Source organism: Corvus cornix, chromosome 4, assembly GCF_000738735.6.
Source record: "Corvus cornix cornix isolate S_Up_H32 chromosome 4, ASM73873v5, whole genome shotgun sequence".
In the NCBI taxonomy this organism is placed as follows: Eukaryota; Metazoa; Chordata; class Aves; order Passeriformes; family Corvidae; genus Corvus; species Corvus cornix.
Genome location: NC_046334.1, coordinates 60,103,636 through 60,128,626, shown reverse-complemented (window position 1 = coordinate 60,128,626; position 24,991 = coordinate 60,103,636). Strand labels below are relative to the sequence as shown.

The 24,991-nt window shown below is 37.5% G+C and overlaps 1 protein-coding gene across 1 annotated transcript in view; it reads right to left on the bottom strand.

Moving 5' to 3' along the window:
• Positions 1–24,991, bottom strand: part of SLC2A9 (solute carrier family 2 member 9) — an 80,222-nt gene that overhangs the window by 27,052 nt on the left and 28,179 nt on the right. Inside the window, exons 6-10 of the mRNA XM_039551479.1 lie at positions 24,074–24,206; positions 15,885–16,072; positions 10,672–10,782; positions 2,443–2,544; positions 375–450 (exon numbers count right to left, since the gene is read on the bottom strand). Of these exons, the coding sequence (XP_039407413.1) occupies positions 375–450; positions 2,443–2,544; positions 10,672–10,782; positions 15,885–16,072; positions 24,074–24,206 (610 nt within the window). The remainder of the gene's footprint in view (positions 1–374; positions 451–2,442; positions 2,545–10,671; positions 10,783–15,884; positions 16,073–24,073; positions 24,207–24,991) is intronic.

Sequence of the window (24,991 nt, the reverse complement as noted above, 5' to 3'; positions counted from 1 at the left end):
TCTCTAAAGCAGCATATTTTTTCCTCAGCTTTTCAAAAGAGGATCCACAGAATTACAGCAGTATTTCATTAGAGTCACATCAAACATCAGCAAGTCTTTATTTCCCCAAATAAACCACGATCAATCAATTAGACCACTTCAGTGGTGGAGATGTATAAACAGCTGATTAATGTTTAATGTGAAACTCCTTACAAAGAAAAAGAGGCAATAAATGGTGCTTAAAAAAACCTCCAAAAACTCAAGGGAACAAGTCTTACTTTCTGGTTTACAGCCAAAGTGAAGTTTTGTACAAGTGATTTGCTAACATAGTGCCAGTGCAAAAACACCTGTCCTTTGATACACAAAGAAACATGAAAAAATATATATAGACATACCTGGTCCAATGCAGAACGATGCAATGATTGCAAGGATGCAAAATATACTGAGGTAAGGAAGCCAGTGCACACTGTTCTGGGTAGACAAAAGACATTAATTTTAAGCATATTGTATGTATTACAAATAATTTTAAAAACTCAAAGACAATAGATAGTGTTTTCCATGATTCTTAATCTATTTCAAAATTTAGTCTGAGGTTACTTTAGAAAATCACTGTATTTCTGTAGGACCTTATTAGATTGTATTTAAAGGCCTTGGTGTCTGTGAAATCTTTGTAGAGAAACACTAGACAAGCTCGTGTACCACAGAGTCCGAACTCTAAAAATTCACAGCTTCTTGTGCTAAAGGTCAAGCCAGCCTGGAACGCATTCAGCACCTCCATCCTCCTCAGGTATTTCAATCATGTTTAAAAAGAGCATCTAGGATGGCCCACAGAGCTTCAGAGTTCACCAGTCAAAGGCTTGGTTGAAGACAGGACAGGCTGACATTTGGTAGGAGGACCAGGCATCTGAACCTCGGCAAAGCATGGGATTTTCAGCCATAATCTGATTTTGCAGACAAGGAAGGCCATGTGTGCTATCTTTCTTCTACTTCTAAGTAGATTTTTCTCTACTGAGACCTCTAAATATCAGGAACTTGAAATTCAAAGAGCAATTCCTGTGGAGTTTGCAGGACACTGTTTCTTGATCATGTATGTGAATGCTTGATTCTAATACTAATAGATGAGAAAAAAATTTGGGTACTCATTTCTTTCTCTCTCCAACAGGTGGGGTTTCCCCTCAGCAAAGTGTGAATGATATTTTTATTAGAATTTTACTATTTTTGAAAATTTTCTAAGATATATGTAAGTGTACTATAACCACCTTGAGTGGCACTGTAAAAATACTCTTGCTAAAGAAAGCAATTATTTTTTTCAGTGTTAAGGAAAAGCCCCCATTTTCTGATGCTCTTTCTCTTCTAGGCTGGGTTATTCCCTTAATTATGTGGAAACTGTGGTCTCCGGGGCATTAAGATTAACCAAAAGGGTTGTAAATATTTCAAAATTATACAATCTGGGGTTCTTGTCTGGAAGCAAATCCAAGGTCTCTGGGAAAGAGAAGGTGCAAATAGATATAAATTCCTCTGAGACTAAGCCTATTTGTACCCTGGTCCTTTGTTCAAAGCAAATCTCTAATACTTAACACATTGAGACCCTTTTGAAAGGAGGTAAAACTGAAAGGCATGCAGACTTCAGGGACTTAAAACAACTGAAGGTCCTCACACACCCAGCTTGGCTTTAAAAGATCTGGAAGGGAATTTTTCACTGGGCATACTAAATATGCAATAACACCTCTCTTCTGGAGGAGAGCTGTCTTACAGCTGTCCTGGCAGGTGTGTGAAGTAAACCTTTATTGTGCTGTACATAGAGGTAAATCAAATAGAACTGCAATGGTGTAGCACAGACCTGCCAGTCAGCCTGACTTACTGACTCTCTTCAAGCAAGAAACGAGATTTGAAAGTCAGATTAATGGCACCACACATGAATGAAAACCAACAGGAAAACACCTTGATGAAACACCACCCAAATCCATGCCATTGCAAATGTCAGTTTTACTTCTTAAAATTCCTTAGGAACACAAACAAACTGTATCTTACATAGATGGAATCTAAAAAGTAAAATTATGCAAACATAGAAATATTTCACTACTGGGGAAAAAGAAAAATCCAAACCTAAAACAGTGATGACATATAAAACATGAAAGAAATGTCAGTGTATTACAAAGATAAACCCACAGAATATGGGTAAACTATTTACTCATGGGTAAAATTGTCTTCATAATAGTTCATGATATGCATAAATCTTTGATTTTAAGAGTCTGAATGTGAGAATGTGAGAAAGTCTCTGTAGTTTTTTAATGCAAAAGCTTTGAAGCAAACAGATTCATAAATTAGTATGCGACCTTTCAATCCTTAGGCCAAACTGATTAAAAGGATTGGCTTATGTAGCAATGTTGAGACAAACCAGTATCTAGCAGGTTTAAGATTGGTAAAAGAGAGAGTAAAAATATATAGTGACCCTAGTGTTACCTGTAAAGTCAGGGAGACGGTGAGTACTGAGAAGAAGACAATCATCAGCCCAAAGCCTCCAATGAGAAGAGGTCTGCGTCCAAGCCGCTCAATAACTAAGCCCTGGAAAACAAAAAGTGGCATTTAACTTTCTTGATAAAGCACTGAAGAACTCGGACCATGAAATATGTTCTCCTAGTAAACAAGAACATCAAAACTAAACCCATGAAGTTTGATTTTACGCTATTGATAAACTATGACATGTTCATAATTGAGCTCACATTTATGTTTACAAAATTCAACCTCCTTGAAAAAACAAGTCAGCATGGTATCCTTATCTGAGACCACCAAAAAAATTGTACATTGATTTAATGGCTTAAAAATATGCATTAATTTCTATGACAATGTTCTTACAATTTGTTTTTTTAAATTTCAGTATGTTGAAGAGAATTATAGTCTCTTGCTTGTGCATTTTGACTATTTCCTAATTTCAACATCTCTCTGAATTTAAGCTTAAAACATTTAAAAATTGAGATTTAAATCTTTTTAGCATAGATTATATCTCAATTAAACTAAATTTTATTTTAAATTTCTTTTTTTTTCAAACATAGAATAAGCATTTAGGCGTGATTTTGGATAGTTAGTGTAATTAGAATATCCAAACAAAATAAATCCATGCAGCAGAAAACGTTGCTCAGACAGGTGAGTTTAATGCTGATACTTGTGCAGTTACACCCATTTTGAATTTATATTTAACACCTGAATATAAATCACAGAATTGGAATACTTATCTGCTAGAGAAAAACACAATGAAGAATTTCTTAAAAAGCTGTAACATGAAACCCTTTGCTAGTCTGACTCATTAAAATAGGCTGATATGTATTTTGTCATAACAGCTGATGTACTTTTCATGTTGATAACTACTAAAATTACTATTTACAGTTGGCTTTCTTATGAGAAAAATAAAATAATTTTATGAAGATTTAAATGTACCACTTCAAATAAGTTAAAGTAGGAATCACAAAACAGTTTGCCGTATCATTATTTACTGAAGACTGAAAGCCATCTTCTACAAGTCCTTTGAGGAAAAGATAAATTGGGCAACTAAAATGAAAACTGGAATAATACCCTTAATTCTGGGAAACAACACACACCACTCCACTGTGAGCATCTAGAAGAAATGTGTTAAAGAAAAGTACAGAGACACCCAGGGACAAAATGCCTTGAGAGGCAAGTGCTTCTTCCTCTGTGTGGGGTTCACCAGTACATTTTAGGACCCGCTTGTCTGTCCTAAACACGTTGATGTTGCACCCTGAGCTGAACTTCCCCACCAGATATGCACTGTGATGCTGCAGATCACTGAAAGCAGCTCTGTGGCAAGATTTTGCATTCTTTAGTTCTTTAAATGGTGAAATATACAAATTTGGACAATTTCCACAGCTTCCACAGTAGAATTATGGAATTTTAAAAAGACCTGCACTCATGTTAGTAAGATTTTATGAGGTCCAAATGTTTCAAAACTGCAACTGCTTCACTGTCAAAACCTCTACAAGATGGCAGGTATTTTCCATTATGATTAATGAATTCATCCCGCAAACACATGTGACCACACATACACTGAACCAAGAGACAACTTTTATGGCTTTGAGGGCTGAAAATTTATTTGATAGGTCTGTCGAAGACCCCTCTTTTGCAACTTCTGCAAGAGACTTCTGCAACAGATGTTTCATATGTAATTTGGCATGAATTACATGTTCAGCAATAAATGCTGCACATCTAATTTGACATACTGTGCTATTTCTCTTATTTTTTTCAATGCTGGATTAATGGTCATGATCAAACAATCTTGTTGTTACACAGCTGAGGGGTTTTACATTAAAACGGGGTAAGGGATGATGTTTCTCTTAGAGGGAAAAAGTTCATAGATGCCTCTCATACAAAACATGGGAAAAATGTGGTATATAGTTTTCACTTGCAAAACAAATTCCAGGCAGGAATAATCCATCCAGTTTGGATTAGGTCTTCCATAATAGCAAGTTTCCCTGGTGAAAACAATGCTGGTTTTTGCAGTTATAAACAGACAATAACTTAATTTTTTAGTTATGATTATACAAATCCAAAGCTTGTTAAATTGCAAAACCCACTAAGATGCTTATGACTCATAAGAAGTGGAAGATGATTCACCAGTTTCCAAGTATTTATAGATCTGAACGCTCCACTGCTATGCACTGGTAACTGTTACCTATTGAAGATCTACAGCAAGTCAAAATATAGTGTACAGTAGAATAACTGAAATAACAAGAAATCCAGTATATGCTCAAGTATATACAAAAGAAGAACATTACAGCTGTTTCCTGTGATAACACCTGAGTTATGTGCCAAGCTGTGCAGGCTGATACTTGTTTATGTGTGATCATAAACATGTGTTTGTAGAAACCTATACCCAGTCATGATGATTAACACAGCTGAAATTACTGAAAATGTGTAAAGAATATTGCAACCAAAATTCTCTTGACACAAACATTTGGTGATAAAAAGACAACTGATATACAAACTACATCAATGGTTCACACAGCTTGCTTTTGTCTGTCAGGAAACACTTGTGAATAAAGAAGCAAATGTCAACCTTTTCACTTGAGTCAGCTGCAGATACCAGGGCTGACATAATGAAAGCAGAGTGCATTAAAATAGATCAGACAAGCTTCTCTGGATAAAATAAATGTGCGAGTTCTACAGTCCAAACAGGAGGTCACTGAATACTATTCCCTACTTCTATCCTGGCCCTAAATTATACTAAGCAAACCCTATCAGGTTTTCTTGATGTCTCAGCTCTGTGAAGAAGTTAGCTCTATAAGTTAATGTCAAGGATAGCCACACCTTTTTTCTCATGTATTTTGGATAAAGGCCTGAGTAAGACTATGACTAGATTCAGACTTAACATAGCAAGCTAACACTGTGTTATTTCCATTTTAAATATCAGGAATAAAATGGATAACCTCATTTATATCACTTTATCACACAATGTGTAGTATCTTGTACCCAGGAAAAGGAGAGGAACAGCAGACTGAGAATTCTAAACTGGGGTTTTTGATTCATATTTTGATGTAAATCCATTAGTCTACTGTATGAATTATTCATTTTAAAATAAAAAAGGGGTTATTGTATTTAAGTATCTAAACCGAAATTTAGAGGTCTAGCATCAACTTTGGCCACGTAAGCACAAGTCTTAAAAAAATCTCTGCCTACAAGGCTCTCACATCAATTTGCCTGTATCTGTATTAAAGCCATGACTGGATAAGATCTTACACATCTCCTGCAGGTACCTGTCTAAAGATTACTCTCAGTAAAGCATGGAATTAATTGCCAAATTTCTAAGCTCAGTCTGAAGTATTTTACAGTGAGGCATCCTTAATCATCTTCACTTGGCAGTGAAATTTTCTATTCACTAATGATGCTCTCCATACTCGATGTCTGCCAGAGCAGCATGGCCAAGATGCAGCCCATGCAAGGACTCATCTCAGCCAGCCCCATTTGCCTCAGCAGTGCTTGGCAACAGCCCCTAGGGTGGCACAAAACCACCCATTTCCTTATTCCTATTCTGTCCCTCCAATAAACTGTAAATATTTCTGAAGCAAAGCTCCTTCTGTTGATGATTTAGTTGTTAAAAGCATTAAGCTGTCATGTTTATGCTATAAAAGCCAGACTAGATCTCAGCCTTGATCGGTGACAGCTTATTGTGGCTGATGTTTTATTTTCAAATGATGGTATTTGATTGCCCCTATGCAGATCATCCTGAATAGATTGATAGAAGAATTACTCAAACCCAATGCTTTTAATCTTCAACAGCAGGAGATACATCTTTAAAACTTTCAATTTCTGAATATATCCTACACAAGAATTTGTGCTACATAAATGCAGCTTTAACCATGTGCACCTTGGGTCTTAGGAGGGGTGTTGTAAGGCAAACCTTCATGATGAGACTTACTCTCCTGGAAGGCACTACATGGTTACTTCAACACATGCAGTCCTTGTCTATACAAAAGCCCATGTGCATTAAAACAATTAAAAGGAATAATGTCTTCACCTAAAAGCAATCCTGTGGATCAGTTGTGGATTAAGACAGTGTGCATTAACACAGTCTCACTCTGAGTCCACCCTGCAGTGAAAATACGCCCAGATGCCTCCGGCCATTGACAAACGCCATGATCTGAGATGCTGCTTGCCCAGTCTCTTTTCTACAGCTGGCTCTATCTGGGCTATTACAGACCAAAATATTACCTTCAAATTCTGGTAATCCTTGAGCAACTGCTTATCAGGGTGAGGGGAGAAAGAGGGGGAAATGCCATGTTTGCCCCATTCTTGCTGTCTCTACTTATGTCCTACTGGGAATTATGGGTGGGTGAAGGCTGAGTCTGACTCAGTGTGAGCAATGTCACATGGGACTGCATTAAAAGTCTACTAAAAGTCAGATTCTAACATAACTTCCTAGGAACCCTTGAGATTCTACTATTTTTCACCCCATTGTTTTCACTAGCTAAGACTGGCTGTTACTGGAATAGATTTCTTTCTCTTCTTACCACACTGGACCCAGAGTTTCAGTGGAGATATCTTTCATCATCCTTTGGAAACCCTGGAGGAAATGTGTTGGAGATGAGATCACCTATGGAAGCATCTGGAATACCCTTGATTTAAGATTTGCCATGCCCTGAGCAGGGAATCTCTCCTTCTGTGTTGAGATCTATTGACAGTAAAACAAATGCAGAACAAGTCTAAGAGCCCTTTCTCCTGGCATCCTGAAGCTGACTAAATTAATCTCACTAAATAATGCTGGCTTGCCTGACTTCTGTGTGATAATGAAAAGAATTTCCTACATTCTTTTATGGCCTAGTACTGCAATGTGTTTTAACTCATTCCAGGCTTCACACAGCTTGTCTCTGTCACAGGCTTTTAGTAACACCTTCATGCATCACCCTATGGGAAATACTTAGGGCACAGTCTTCTCAGTATAGTCACATCTAGTCTTCCTGTGAACATTATAAGAAACCCAAATGTGGTGCCACAGATGGCAAAATTGGATGTGGGATGCTTAATTTGAATAACATTCCCTTTTATTCTATGCTGGTTTCATAGAGGAGGGAAGGAACCCTTTCAGACATTTACTTCTGTCTCCCTTTCCATTCACCCTACCCTTGTGCTAAAGAAAGGCACTGGAAAATTGTTCTCTTTGCCCACTAAGACAACAACTAAAATTAACTTGAATCATTAAAAATTAGAAAATAGTAACAGTAATTAATCTTACTGAAGAATAGCTAAACTTGTGGTAGGCACTTACTTCAGTAGTTGTAGAACAGACTTCTAATAAACACTGAGAATTATTTAAATGTATTCCATCCTGCTTCAAAGAATTGCATCAGATTAGGTAACTTACTGCTGTAACATGTCGATGAGTAGTAAATCTATTCAATATTTCATTCCAGAGGATACAAAACTTCAGAAGCAAACTGAAATTAATGGACACCCTCACTAAAAAGTAATTCTCTAGCCAGTCTTCTAAATCAAATCCGTGTTCAGTACAATGGGTGGAATTCTCTATCATTAACCAAAAAATGTACAGAAAGTTTATATTGTCTCCCTAGAGAGAAGCCAGGGCATCAGGTACACAATGCTAGAACACACATATTTCATGAAGTAAATTAGGAAACATTTGTGTAAACGGGAGTTGCAGCCAAATTATGTGAATGAAAGGAAAATGATGATGCACAAGAGTCATCTTTCAATGTCTTGTTTATATGGCTTTTGCTGGAGAGCAAGAGGGATGGAGCTGTAGGCAAAGCATGCTACAAGAGGGCATATCAAGATCTGAGGCAACACAGTCTGAGGCTATAAAAAGGATGGGATATTAATTGCCTTTCCTCATGGACCACATCAATATTATTACTATTGTGCTGCTGCTCCCAAGAGACGCATTAAAGCAAGGCTTTCAAAATTTTTCAGTTTCAGTATTTTATCTCCTAAATATTACTTTGTTTCTCTGTGAAATACATCTATTTCACTGTTTGCCTTTGGCATTCATATGGGTCTCATCAATGGAGGTCATCAATACCCAAGTACTCTTACTGAGGCTCAATCTCATGATCACCTAATTTATGCATAATGATCACAGATGGTACATGATTTCTAGGGGACCTCTCCAATTGCTATTTCATTTATGAGGAAAGAAACTATACCTCTATAACTGATTACCTCTACTGAAATCCTGGAGTTTATTGTCAGTAAAAACTGGTTTCTGCTAACAAACACAACATAATAAAAAACACCAGGAAAATTAAGCTCTCTTCTTGCTTTCTTCCGTTTCTTCCCTGAATAGGACAGAAGGCATGCACCTGGTTTAACATTTAAGACTGTGAAACAGATTTTTTTAAAATGGCAAAAGGAGATATTGGGAGAGGCTGGGAGTGGGAGGAATCCCCTGTCCACAGTGCTAGGCATGAAAAACTTGAGAGGAAGTCACTTGAATAAATAAGCTGCAAAACCTTCAAGTGGAAAGCTAAATTCATGCTGTTGTTCCTTTAAACAACTGCAACAAAACATTTATGAAGATTAAGGAAATAAAATTAAGTCTAAAAAGCAGCATGTCTTGAACTGAGAAATTGGAAGGAAGCAGAGATATCAATATGTCAGCATTTCCAGAGGCACAGCAGGTAGCATTAACAGAAAAAGTATTAAAAACCCTCTTATTGAGTACGAAACATTACCACACATAGCAGGAGTCAAAGCACACACATCCACCTCATTTGTATGAAGAGAGTGCTCTGAATAAGCCCCATAAACTGACAGCACAGAAGGAATTGAAAAGATAACAGACCGTATTTATAGAAAGGCTTTAATATCATGGAATCATCTCCATGTAATTATCATCTGTTTTCTAATAAAAGAGGCGTATTCTTCACTTAAAACAGTGGCAGAATTATCATTATTATTTTTCCATATATCTTAGACAAAGAAGCGTGTGTGCAGTATCACAAAGAAGAAACTGTAAGAGGTAGGGACTTTCATATTTCTCTATTTCTACCTATTAAAAAGAGTCATAAAATTAAAGTCTCTTTAATTGAAAAAAAAAAAAAAAGAAAAAAAAGATGATTTAGCCAAAGACAGATTTGTGGAAATTCACAAACATCAGAAGAAGATATTTGTGACCCTGTAGAGTCCTTATGTCCTAGACTATAAGAAAACATACTTGATAGCTGGATTTAGTTTAACATTTTGTAGGTCACAAGTAGTTGCCCTACCACTGAAAAGGATTTTTTATTCATTCTTTTGACATTTAAAAACGCTTGCTGCGGTGTTCAGTATTGTGCAAATACAGTTGGTATAGAATACATGAAGAAAAAATTCTAACAAAGGAAGAAAAGAGTGCTTGCTCCTTTGCAACTTTCCATTCCTAAGAGTTCTCCCATTGTTTCTTATTTATTGCAGTGCAAACATAAATGTATTTCCTTTAGCAATTAATTGTGTAATCACCTACTAAAACTTGGAGATTTAGTTTGCTCATTTAGTGTATTTTTTTTCATAGTCAACTTTGCCATTTTGAAATAGGAAAGAAAAAATTGTGCATGGATAAGTTTTTCTATTAACATCTTTTTCTACATTCAGAGCAGAGCAAAGGACCTGCCCTGGAGCTCACGTATTAGGAAAGGATTTGTCCTAAGGCAGCAGAATTTCACACCACATGGGACTCCTTGTTCTAGCAGGCTGGTATTACTCTTCCACCTCCCTGAGTGGCTGTTTCTGCCAGCCACACTGAACACATGTAGCTGTACTGTGCCTGAGCCTTCTCCAAACAACACTGCCTGCTTCCCAGCAGGCACACGAGAAAACTCTGAGATGTGAATAAACTGCTACCAGGTAAGGTTGTTCTACCAGGTGAAATGATTTATGAGTTACCACTTAATAAACTTTGGCCCTTGCTATTTCTGCCTTCTTCCTCTTCATCCATATAAAGCACTGCAGGACATACCAAATTTTCTGTTCCTTTTATGGAACTAAAATTAAAGAGCATCTTAAAAAAATCATCCCAAGACAAAAATTTGGTTTAGGATTAAAATTAGAAATAATATTTTGAATTGCTTAATCAACCATTACACTTAATAAATATATTATTCTTTTTATATTTTAACCTATACAAGAAAATAAAATCTAATAAAATTTAAATATCAAGCATGCTAATGGATTTTTTATAACCATACTTACAGAAAAAACAGCAGCCAGAGTCTCAACAGCACCAGTACTTAGTGTAACATAGGGGATTGTTTCATGATTGATCCCAGATTCACTAAAGATGTTGTTTGTGTAGTACCAGATCTGTATCAGAGAGAATAAAATGAGTTATTAATCATTATATTTTGAACTAAAATATATTGGTATTCAGTTCAGCCATCTAATGTACTCAAGGCAAAACTTGCTAAAACTCTGAGCATTCCCAAATGACCGAGGGCCGCAGAGGACAGCAAATGAAGGGAAGGTGCAAATTCCAGGTGGATGAGACACAGCGTTGCTGCAACTCCACTTGGAGACCCAGGAAGAATTACAAACAGTTTTAACTCAGTTTAGCTTGATTCACTTTAGGAGTAAATCAAAGAAACTCACTTTAAGCTTGAACAAGAGGATAAAAATAGGTTTTGTGTGGCTTAGCAAGCAGGTTTGTGTAGCTTTATGGAATACTTCAGTAGCATGTAACAACACAGGAGAGAACAGGAAAGAGATGTTGAGAGGCACTGAAAAGGATGCTTGTTTTTGGACAGAAGGTGTGAGGTGTATTTCTGCTTTAACCTCACTGGAGTGTGGACATCCGCAATCAAGACATCCCCCTAATCTCTCTTTATTATCCACAGAAAGAAAAGATACTTTTGAGATTAAAATTGCTTGGGGAAAAGTAAAACACTGTTTTTAGGAGGAAATTAACCATAGGCTAGAAGTATCTGTCTCTAATGGACAGAAACACAGGTTGTATAGCCTAGAGGAAGTCAATCATGTTTGGTCAGTAAAACTATATCCAGCAGTGACAATATCCAGGCAGAGAATATATAGTGGCAACATTCTAAAATAGCAAGTTTGGTAAGCATCAGAGTCCCATTCATATCAACTGTGTTTGAAAACCATGTAATATTCATATTTGACTCACGGTGACAGAAAAGAACTAGCCAAAGATTTTGGCTGCCAAAGGGAGCAAGAAGGGGAGACAAAAAGATAATTGATCTAGTAGAAAAAATGAAAAATGATTGAAATAACTGATTATCAAAAGAAAAAAATTCTAAACCACAGGTAATTTATCTGTGAGAACAAAACTCAAAGCCCTGGATAATGATGGCACTAAACATTAAGGTAGCAGTGATATTTCTTCCCATGTGCTCTCCATGGTACAAGCCCTAACAGGGCACACACTGCTAAATAAAGGGCTTGTCAGATGGATGGAAGTGTTATGATTGCAAGAGGAAAACCCTGCTGCCTGCTGGCATATTATGAACATGCTACATCTGTTTATTGAGAAACTAACTCAGCAGTTTCGTAAAAAAAAAAATTCTAAATTCCCAACTAGCCCTTCAGCAAAGCTGCTTGCCCCAGGTCAAAGAGGAAAATCCAACTCTTATTACATAAACCCCAATGACACACTGAGGAGTAAAAAGTCACCTTATCACCTTACAGATAAAGAGAAACTGACTGAAGACTTATGCCTACTGCTGGCACATCAGCTTTCACCAGAACAGATGCAGTGACAAGAAATGATAGCAACAAACTTCTCTATATGAAGTAACCTGCCTTTGTGTAGCACATGCTGGTGTTAATTGTTCATTACCATGCTGACACACAGCACAGACAAACAAAACCAAGTATCAGCTCCCTGTTCCCTCTGAAATGTTTATGCCCACTGATAATTTTTTGGGGACCCAGTGCTCTGACAATGTATTGACTTCCCATATACCTACACAGTATATAAGGAGAACAAAAGTAGCACAAAAACTGTGATAAAAATCATTTTATTCTTCATATTACAAGTTACAAGATTGATTTAGTGCAGTAAAGTTAGAAAAATATAATCTAGGCATTTCATCCTTGATATCAGTTTTGTATAGCAGCTAGATCTAAAAATGACAGAGATATTGCAAGTATGCACAACTTAAAAAAGAAGAAAGGGGCCAAAGAGCCACTAAAGCTGTTAACTCATGAATAAAATTTGTCAAAACACAACAACAAGAGCATAAGTTGTTTTGCAAGTGCATGACTGACCACTGATGGTAAGATTAAAAAACTGGCAGAGCAAAACCAGGATGAAATTCACAGATTTATTACTCTCTGTAGCAGCACAAAAATAAATTAGCGTAAAAATTAACTAAATGTACATTTTTCAAAACAGTGAATGTTTTTCAGCCTGTGTACCGTTAAGGAGAGAAAAAACATCGGCAAATTTATTAGGCATACTTTCTAGGCTAATGATCACTTTTCTAATTTCACTAAAGTTATTTTTCTAACATGCTTTTTGTTAGCTAGTGATTTCATCAGCTAAGAAAATTAGCTAATGATCAGGCTAAAGGTTTTTGAATGAAAGAGCTGTGGAAAATGGTGCAGAAGGCTCAAAACTAAATGGGCAACAGCAGAGACACAGACTGTGTGGCACACTGCGTACTCACTCCTTCCTACACTACCTGGTGCTCTCCACACCAGCAGTGAAGTGCACACCCTTTGCATATTGAAAACATACATTGTTCCACAGATCCATTCCCAGCATAATTTCTTTGCACCCAAAATACAGCCTTAAGAACGGACCTTACAGAAGCCTAGGCATCCCACTTTGGAAATGACTCCCTTATAGTAATATGTCTTACTGTGCATTCCTTGACATGAAAAAGTATAAACATCACCAGTGAAAACTTCACTGTAGTTTTGTGACTTCTTTAGAACTGAGATAAAATGGCGGAAGAGAAATAAATTTATTATGGCTTATATGTATCAGATAAATGTTAGCAGAGTAAAAGAGACTAATAGAAAATAATTTATTTATGTCAATTTAGGTCAGACTGTCTGGTATTTTGTTGTAATTAAAAACATGAACATGAGCAGAGCTTCACCACGATTTCTGTTCCATGTGGAAACAAACAAATGTACAGTTTTTAAGCAAAAGAAATTTTCATGTGAAGTAAAATCATTAAAAAGAAGCAAGTGCTCTCAGATACCAGCAGGATGATTACAGAACTCTGCCAGTTGGCAATTTCCCTGGAGAACGACCTGAGACTCTCGCCTGAAGGAATCCCAACTTTCCCATATGCCCTGTCCAGATGGTAGTTGTGGAAAAGACCAGACTGACTAACAGGGCAGTACAGACAAAGCAAATGAGTTAGAAGGAGGTTCCCTGCTGGTTAAACCTTACTGATGCTGGCTCACACCCAGCACGTTGGTTCAGATGCACTCAGGCTAAACAAGACCCAGGTTCACCAGCATCTGTCACACCCCAACACCTCTCATCTTGGAGCTTCAGGTGACTTGAGCAGCACCAGCCAGGAAAGGCAAGCAAAAGACACAAGTTTTCAAAGCCTGGTCTCTTAATCAAGTGGCCCAGTTATTTCTCTTGACCTCTCTTTTAATTTTCTTGGTTGAATTATTAACTATTACTAACAACTGTTTAACTAATGCATTTTAGAACACAATTTTTGTGTGAATAATTTTTTTTCATGTTTGGAGATGTTGCATGGGAGGAGAAACAAAGGAATAATAAAAAAGGAAGAGGCTTGAAACAGCCAACTCAACACACAGGTTTCCTGACAGAGACAGTTTTTCTGAGGCATATTTTCAGAAAGTGGCCATCCAATGACACTTTTAAGTAACTGGCATCCATTTTCGACTGGAAATGTCTGACTATCTCCCCACACCCTCACTCAAGCATGAGAGTGTGGCTTTGTTTTGTCACAGAATACTGGAGAATTTTTATCAACCATTAAGTGTCCTCAAAGTCACAAAACTCTTCCATTTCCCCTGAAAATTTATCTGTGACCTTTTTTTTTAGGCAATGTGTTCCATTATTTGAACAGTCTGTATATTACTATAAGTGTCTTTTTATTTCCCTTATGTGCTGACAAATCTTAAAAAGACTGGATGACAAGGTAATTCTGGCTTTTTTCTCAAAAGTGTATCCACAATGAGGAATAAAATAACCTGTCATTAACGCAGAAATCCTACCATTAGGAGAAAACACTACCTATACATATGTTATTATAGTTTACCCCACAGGATGAAAAAACTCTTCTAATTCCCTCCTAGTATTTTGTAAAAAGCTTTTAGATTCCAGAATTCCAATTGCATTAATATTTTAAATGATCTTGGACAAATTACCTTCTATTTGGAGTTTTAAAGCTATAGAGATACCTGAGATAAGCCAGAGCTAGTGTTCATAGATACAAAAGCACATAGACCTGGCGAGAAAATCTAGCTGGCCTGTGCTGCAGAGCCACAGTGAGAATTCCTTGCAGCAGCAAGAACGTTGCTTTTCATATCTATAAGCCAGTAATACCTTTGAACTATGAAAAAAACCCCTTTCCCTTTCAGGTGCTTAATGAGAATACTTCTTTTGTGCAGCATAAAGCATCTAAGCCAGATGTCACAAGCTGCAGCCAGGATAGCTCTGGCTGGATGTAAAGAAAACACTTTTTGCAATGTAAGTGGTGTAAACACCTGGCAGAGGTTGCCCAGGAAGGTTCTACCCTCTCCACCCTTGAATATGTTTAAAAGTCAATTGCACAAACCCCTCTGTAGCCTGAGCCAACCCTGAAGTCATTCCTGCTCTGAGCAAGGGCTTGGACCAGGTGGAGGGATCTTCCAACCTAAACTGTCCTGTGATCCTCTCATAGTTGAAGCAATAGGCTCAGACAGATGGAAAAGGAGACTTCTGATATCCATTAGCTTCAGACACAATAATGGTCAATCCAAATTGCTACTGACTGTTTTATGTCTTTTTCCTCTTTTCTTCACTTTCCAAGACAGGAATATTGAGGCAATAACAAATCAATCATGAGGTGTGACCTCTTGAAATCACTTACAGGAACTTTTGCTGACTTCTATAAGTACAGAATAGAACCAATCCAAGCTGAAATGTCTACTGAAAAAACTCTGAATAAGCATGGGGCATATCCAGAAACGAAGAATCTGAGTAATCAGAAGTGAAAGCTGCATGCTCTTTCTTTGCTAATCTCTTCTACCTTTTCATGTATTCCTTCAAAATTAACACAACATGGCTTCCCTTCCAATTTTTTTGTTTAAAAAACCCCAAACGATACAGATCTCTGTGGATTTTCCCACACGCTGCTCTCACAAAGTCATTACCAATAAGAAACAACCAAAAAAGGAAAGTCATAGAGGCTAGTGAATGGTATAGCCCAAACCCTGTGAGATGCCATGACCTGAAGAAGGACACTTACAGCATTTAGCCCACAGAGCTGGTAGCAGCCCATGGTGACGACCACGGTCACAATCTGCCATCGCACAGCACGGGTTCTCAGGAGCTGAAGAATCGACACCATCTTGGTGTTTCTTTGGACTCGAGACTCTGCCAAAACTTCTTCTATTTCATGAGACACGTCATCTTTGCCAAGGAATCTCTGAAATGCTACCAAGAGAGGACACATACGTTAGGCCAGACACCTGACACTGTATGCATTTATAAATATCTTGCTTCTTTAAAACGGAAATGTTTGGCACAAACAGGAGACATACATGGGCTACAACTTAATTATTCTTCTGCCAAGAATATCATTCTGCTCTGGATGTGATCAGGTTCATCTCTGCTATTGGGTTCAGAAACTGCAACAAAAATATAAACTATTTGTCTCCCTACAAGATCTCTCATATTATTTCATATATAATATAGCCTAAGGTCCAGTGCAGAGTGAAAACCCTGTGTAACTTGAAAACATTTAATACCAAAGCATCTCTGAAAATCATTATTTGACTTGGCTACTTTTGCAGCCTCACAATATAGCTGACCTCATTGCTGGAGATAGATTGGATAGAGAAGTAACAAGATGTAAAAATGCATATAAGTCTGGTAAACCAAGAAAAGACAGACATTTGAAAGGAATGGCTATTATTCTTCATATTACCTCTTGTTTTTACTAGCACATAGACAAGAATTCTCTTTTTCAAGGTGGTTAACATTAGCAGTAATTACCCAGAGCTGTTCAAGATTTTATATCTGCCAATGCTGGAGACATGGGAACAAATTTACATGACCAATGTAAGCAAGTAACCAACCAATCTCACATCCCCAAAAAGACACCATTTAATATTGCACATTGATAGCTTACTGAAATATCCTTCCACTGTGAATAATACAGGCTTTCCAGCTCACACCTCGTCTAAGATACAAACAGATACCTCCTACTGGACGTGATGTGTCTCCACCAACATTGTTTTACAGATATTGTCTATGCAGATGATACCTCTGTCTCAATCTAATGAACATACCCCAGGGGCTGGCATTTTAAGAGATGTTTAAAATGCTCATCATCTCAGAATGACTGCAGAGAAACAATGACATTACACACACCCCCGCAACAAGGCTTTGTGACCCAGTAGGATGCTAATACTCAAAACAATCCTTTACACAGCAGGACACTTAAAATTGTTATTTTTATTAAATGAATAAGTTCATTTAGTTCACCTAAGAGCCAAATCAATTTTTCTTATCCACAGCTTTGTATAACACTGCCTATAAATAAACGACCACATATTTCAGTATGTTTACACACCTTTGGATCATAAAAAGCACTTGGATAGTCAAAGAAACTAGAGGTACTGACTAGTCATGGTTATTACAGCCAGACTCTATTTAGATTTTGAAGTTACAAAATTTTATCTTTACCCAGGAAGTGAAAAGGCCAGTTAGCAGCATTTCAGTGTTGTGAGGGATAGGTCACACAAATGGACTGGTGGCCTCCCCAGAGCATCCCTCTCTGTCACTTTGGTGAATGCACAAGACTGCACATTCTGCCTGGCTCCCAGTCTGGTGGTGCAGGGAACTATTTTGAGCTCTGGGCCAAGATTTTCTGAGGCACTTAGCACTTCTAATGCATTTTAATGTGCCCCACATGGTTCTGCTTAACAAGAAGGATGCTTTTTTTAAGGGATGAACCACCTCTGGCTGTTGAGTTAATTCATAACATTCATATATTCTGATAACCAGTTTCTCTCTTGTGAGAGGAGAGGTCAGAATTTTTAAATCTCTCAGAAACAGCACAAGATTTATCTTTTCACACAGGCTGTACAATCACAAATGAAAAAACAAATTCAGACCTCAGAACCCAAACTTTAAGCTGCTCAGTTTTGCCCTTTGCCATTGCCCATTTTTAAATAAATAACACGCTAAACACTCATTTTAATGAGTATGATGTATTTAAAGATAGTGATAAGAAATGTTAAATTAGAACAATGTTCAAGTTGATGTCTCGTGCTGAAATTACACTTTCCTCAGTACTATTAGAACATCGATCAAGAAAAATTCAGGTAAAGATGAGAACAACCAGACATATATCACCAGAGTCTTCCTTGAAAGGATTCTCTCAGATTTTTAAGCATCTGGTTTATCAGTGCATATTAGGTCAGTGCACAATTTTCTTTATTTTTCCTGTCCTTAGAATCCTCAGCATTTAGGGCACACAAGTCAAAAATATAGGTGCAGTCAAGTAAAAAGAGAGCAATCTGTCTTTTTTGCACAAGGGAGCTTGCTGTATTTCTAGAGGGACAAGGAACTAAAAAACTGCAATTACCAAAATTGCCAAGCACAAGGCAGGAAGAAATAGACACCTGATTTCTTTTTCTCTCCTCCATGGCATTAAGTAAAGAGATGTAAATGCCACTAGGCAACTTTGATGGATACTTAAAATTACCAACAAGTCAAGAAATGCTAAGAAATTACTATGCTATACATGCATAGTTTTGAATAGACATCACCCAACGTTCTTGGAAAAACATTTTCCTGCTACTCAGCATGTCTCTAATTTTATTCCATTACCAGTTTTTTGGTACCACAAGAATTTCAATTTTATATACAATTAATGTAGAAATAAATTCTGCATTAGCAAGGAGATAGAAAAACTCAAAAGTCTTTCAATATATGATGTTCAGTTTATTAATTTTACTTTCTAAACCCTGGCATTACTGGCACTGAGAAGCACAGCAGTCATTCCTCTCCTCACTGCAGTGACTCATTTCCCTCCGTGACTGGCTTTTCTTGCTATAGAGAAGCCTTATTTTCATGTAACACTTAAAACCATCTAAGGAGTTTCAGTTCTAGAAACTTTTAAACCTTCCCAGATTACTATTTAATTCCCTTGGATCAGAAGGTTATAGAAGCTCAGCCTTCAAAAGTTGGAATACTGCCTTTATAAATAGGAAAAGAACTGGATGGTTCCAGTCAAGAAGAAAGAAGTCAAGAAACCCTTCCATTTACACCACCAGTTTTTATTCATCTCAGCTAAGTGAAGTTGAACCTCTGAAAGAGCTTCAAAGATCTGAAAAAAAATCAGTTGTTACCATCTTTAAAACAAATCAGGCCTTTAAATTAACTGAAGATGGTCACTCAAGACCTCAGCTACATGGGGAATTACTAATTCTTTTTCCATGGTAGCACTTCCAGGACCATGCAAAGAAAGCAGTTATTATCTACAGAATTAGCATGTGAACTTTGAGAAGAAATTTTAAAGGATCAAAATGCTTTTGTGTGGTTTCCAGAATAAAGGCAGCACCAGGCAAGAGGGGGCAGAAAAAGAGACAAGTGCTCACAGGTTGGTTGGGCTTACCCTTTAAAAGAAACAACAAAAAAATTAAAATAAGTTGCAGGAGTATTATTGTCATCTGTTTCCCATGGACACATTCACTTCTCTGATGATTAATTATATTAAATCCATTATCACACTGACACACACACCTTTGTCTAAATTCTGCTAAAACAACATCTTTTTTTGCCACTGTTGAAACCAGTAGACATTTCCCTGTAATAACTCCATGTCAACACAAAAATAATTTACAAAATAAACAAATAGTTATTTTCATATAAACTAATTTTATTAAAGTACCAAATATCCAGAAAGAATAATTCAGGTGTATCTTGTTAAAAGAGATTTAAATGTAATAATGCTTTTTAAATCTAGCAAAATACTGGTTACCTACTAGCATGAAGCATAGCAAAATTTAAGAAAAAATCTCAGTGAGATATAACTGCAAGCAAATGACTTTAGGCTTTTCCCATGTGTCACCTCCCTCTTCTTCTAAGTAAAGAACACACAGACCTTTTTTGAGTTTTTATCCAGTTAAGGATTACATCTTTACCTGTTTGTATGTCTGGTTTCACAGACCATCAAAAGGCCTGCTCAGGTTCACCTGAAACTAGCCAAGATGTACAGGCAAAAAGACCATATGCATGCCACCCTAAAATAACACAAGAACTGGTAAACGGAGTTGTATTAAAGGTCCAACGAACCCAATATCCTTTGTAAATACAGGAGGCTTAAGAAAAGTTTAAAAACAAATCAGTCACACCACAATCACTCCAGCTTTTGGCAGACAAACATCTGAGATGAAGCCTTTACCATAAGCTGGCAAGTGTAGTAGTCATGCCTGTCTCTTCCTTTCCAATAAGAATAGTTTATAATGATTACAGACACACAAAACTCACAGAGAAACAAAAATTAATCATATAGATCCTTGTTGTCAGTCATAACAACTTCATTTTAATGACTGGATTTGCAGTAACTTGCTCCTGCTGTAACTTTGGGTTTCGTACATCTCCTGCCCACATGGACCCCCTGAAGGGCTTTGTAAAAAATTGGCTACCTGCTTTTTTAAATCAGGAGTGGCCTTGCTCTTTTGTCACATGAAAAGGTATCAACTCTAATCCACCTTCCTAAAAATTTAAGTCTAAGCTTCTCAGTATAGCTTTTGTAATGTTTCTTTCATAACCATGGGACTTTTAATGTATGACTGAATATACTAGATGAACAGATTTTGTATGTCACCAACAGATGTTGCTGTGACATTTTATCCAAGTTGTTTGACCCTTAAGACATAACAATATTCTTGTTCTCTGGCAAGCTGGGATACCAGCTGACTTCCATTATTGATTTACATGGCCTGCTACTGTAGCTGCATAGAAAATGCAAGGTTCCACCTTGTAACAGGGCACTTCAAAAAGACACCTCAACTCTCCAACTGAAAGCGTTTATAACCTATGTTGTTAGTCATAACAAATGTTCCATTTTATCACTACTACTGATTTTATTTATATTACATCATTGTGATACTCACAGATCAGCAGTGCACTTGGCCTGCAACTAATAGACAGCTAATGCAAGATCCATGTCTTACTGTTCTAGAACTTGGATGGCAAGCGGTCTGATGTAATTATAGCAGCAGATTTTTCTTTTTCTTCCTGTTTCTATCCCTGTCTTCATTCCCACAATCTCCTTCCAAAGTCCTTCTCTTAACCACTTAAATACCCATATCTCCTCTGCTGTCTGGCCATGCTTATGAAGGATCACACCACTTAAATGCTGGGCATTTTCTTCCGTTCTATTCTTATCAAATGAGAGGAATATTAGTTGTGGGACCCGGGAGAGGAGCTGGGATGGTTCTGCCCTTGCTTCACTACCAGTCTTAGTTTCTTGGGCAAAGCAGGTTTACAGATGATGCTGTTATTCCAGTGGACTGTTCTCTCGTCAGAACACATGGATCAGTTCATCCACATTCAGCAGTGAGACAGGAATACGAGACACAGTTCATTTCCTTTGGATCCCAGAGGTCGGATACAGGTTGGTGGCCTCCAGGAAGATGAGCTGAGCTCATCTGTCAGTGCTGCTTTTGGCAGCAGACAACAGCAATCAGACAGGGTGTCCGGATATCTGATCGGGCAGACATCAGCTCAGCCACCCACAGTGTGCACCACCTGCACTGCAGGGAAGGGGAAAGCTGGGGACGGGGTAAAACCCTGCAAATGGGGCACAGGAGACCTCACTCATTTGAGGCATCACTGCCCCTGTGCCCCAAAGAATAGTTTCTCTCATGGTGGTGCGGTTTAGGCTTGCACATTATGCCCCTCTACTCTAACCCTCTACCCTCATTCCTTCTTTTCTTCATTGTTTACACAACTCATTTTTGTCCTTCCCCTTCTCTCAGTCTCTTATTTGCCCCTTAAAGACATCAGCCAGAAAAGAGATTGACACCACTTGTATTTTGGTAGTTACAGTCTGGTTATCTCCTGAGACAGAGAAGAAAAGAAGAGCATGAAAGCAGGGGCAAAACTTGTGGAAACTCAGTGACCTACATTATCTCACTGGATATTATCGCTCTAAAACTATTAGGAAGATTAATGTTGTCAGCTCCATTTTAGGGACTTTGACATACATGCACACTTTAGAGTATTTCATAAAGACTGATGTAGTCATCTGCTTTAAATACAGCAGACCTTTTGCAAATAATAGCTTTGTATTTCTCTGACAAGGTATAATCCACAGTAAAATATATATTTGCGTGAATAGCCTTGATCCATTAAAGGAAAGAAAAGGGATTTAGTCAGTAGAAAGAGTTGCAAATTTCCAATACTATTATGCAGATTTAAGCTAAGAGGCAAATAATTCAAAAACATTTCTGTAGTCATCATTAAAATGAAGAATTCTGCTTTGTCATGATATGACTTACAAGCAGAAGGGCATTTTAATAAATCACATCTCCTCCAGTCTCCTTAATACTTAGACTTTTCCTCCCCCATTTCTGCTGACAATGGGAATATCCAGGTGATATGTCTTAATTGTTGATTCACCCTCCTATTTTGTGAATTCCACTGTAGGCTACACTCAAAATGAGTTACACTGTGTACTACAATTATTTCAGAATTTAGTATTTTCTTTTAGAATTAATAAAATCAAGAAGCGTATATTGACAAGCAGTTACTTTGAAAAGCTTTTTATATCAGTTGTCTCTTTTTTCTCAGAGTATCTAGATTTATAGTCCTTAGGGTGGCTCATGAAAGCCATTTTCTTGTAATCAGCAAGCCAACTGCTAAAGGTCATTTCCCCTGGAAACTGCTTTCCTGATGCCTTCTACTCCAAAACCTACCTCCAATGTCTCTGGATTAGATTTCAAATTATTTTCAGAACATGTATGCTGAAAACATCCCCAACTGCAGTTGGCACATTACCAGTAAATGGTGTGAATTTAAAGGCAGGTGGCATTAATTTACTGCCATGTTTTCTAACTTTTAAACTCTACCTATGAGAGGTCCAGTTTCACTGTCAGTGCTGAGGTTTCCAGGTACTGTAGCAGGATTTTCAATAGTTCCTCATAGCAAGTGTGACATTATGCAATAGCATTGCAGATGCAGACTCTTTGCCAGCCATAGCTCTGGAAATATATCTACAGTTTTATCAGGCAGAAAGGAGCCAGTTTAAACTTGGCACCCAAAGGCATTTCTTCCCTGCCCAGCCATGATGCTGCAGAAGTTTCCACCCAACAGTGAACCCAAGCTGGGTCCTGCATCCCTGCTGGGTGCTCTGACCACAGATGACAGGGCAGCCCTTTCCTTCACAGTCCTTGGAAAAGCTGTTCTCTGCCTCCTCAAAACTCTGCTGACTCTCTTCATTCAACACCAAACTGAGACAACATGGGAGTCTCTTCAGTAGTGTGTTATTTCTCTTTCAGAGGGCTCTTCAGAACAAAAAAGCCCTGTTTTTGGTTTCATAATAGAAGAAACAGGATAGAGTTGCATTAATTCCATGTTAAAAGATTATTAAATTTGTATTTCAGGTGTTGATACACACTTTACAAGTTATTTTGCAAGCAACTAGTTCATGACTGAAAATGTTAAGGGTTGTATTCAAACAAAGTTTTTAAGAATAGTTTGTAAAGCAGTTATGTTTGATATTTTGGTATTATAATCAGACTCTTTCTTTGTACACTCCTGTTTTTAATGTGTCCTTATAATAAGCAAAACCAAATTTTCAACATTCTCTCAGCTGTATTGGGATATAGTAAATTCACTGGGGTGGAGAATGCAGCAACTGTGATCATGCAAGCGAATAGTTTTATACTTAGAATCTAAAGTAAAAACAAAGTATTCTGTGTCTGTGAAGCTGAAGCAATATGGAAGCACTGTAAATTTTCAGTTAAACAGATGTGTGGGGTTTTTATTAGATCTACAAAATTATTGAGTTACAGAAGCACAGGGTCAAACCCAGTGACTACTGGGAAAAAACCAAAATTGCTGGTTTTATTATAGCAGAGACTGTAGATAAGGGAGAGTCACAGTGACTGAAACCACCTTTCATTTCCAAATGAACCCTGCAAAGTGTAGCTGGCACACAACAGCAGGATGATTTGGTTAGGTCTGTATCACCATGTGTAATACTATATAACTTACCTTGCTGGAAAATTTAATTTAAAAAAACTTGGAAGTTACTGTTATATTTACACATACAGAGACAAACAAAAATGTGAGAAAAATTATTGCCAAGGAATCTCTCCAACTGGAATAATCTGCTTTTAGTGTGGTATCAGAATTAGGTATCTGCAGCCTGCATCTGTACAATGAACCCCCTTTGCTGCAAGTAACATATCATACCTTTTTCTGCCTTGCTTGTGTTATGCTTTTCAAGTAGGAGGTACCGAGGACTTTCAGGAAGAAAAGGCAGAATCGCAGCTTGTATTAATGATGGAACAATGATTGCTCCAAACAAGAAAGGCCACCGAGATTCCTGCAAATGGATGCAAACAGGAGTCAGTAATATTCTCCCACCTGGAAGAAAAATAGTTTTGATGGGAAACACTGTGATTTTTCATCATTCCAAGTATTGAATCTGTCACCAGAGTGATGTGTTCGTCCTGAGCTTAGTAAGCACTTTGAACACTTCCCCTCAGATCATCTTACTCAAGGGCCAAGCCCCCAAACTTTTTTCTGTTGACAGTTTTTATTTTCCATTCTCCCACTTCAGCAAGGCCTAAAGCACCATGTGCTGCATGGTATGGTATGTAATCCACACCTCAAACATGAAATGGGCCCCAAGATAACTAAATAACTCCAGAAATAATGGGTGGGGTATCTCCTTGCCAAATTTTTCCCTTGCCCTTTTAGGTGAGAGAGGTGTTTTTAAAAACTTCTCCTGGGATGGGAAAACAGCACGAGAAAGTGCTTTTGCAAACAATTTAAAACTTGAGGTAATCGGTCATCCTAAGAGCCTGTATTACCATGAAGTCTTCAAGACCCTACTTCTTCATTCCTTTTTTATTTTTTTTTCCAACTGAGTGGAAAACTTTACTTAATGCAGGTGAATCAAAAGCATTTAATACTGTTTATAGACAGATAAGCCCAAATCTTATTTTAAAAACTAGAAAACTAAGGTTAAGACTTTAAAACCAGTCAATAATCACATAATCAAAGCAGGTACTGATTTGTAAAGAATAACAGAAGAGGCAGTATAACTTGTCACCTTCATTCCATATCTGCCTGGAATGATTTCCTGTAATATAAACCTGTTTGCTA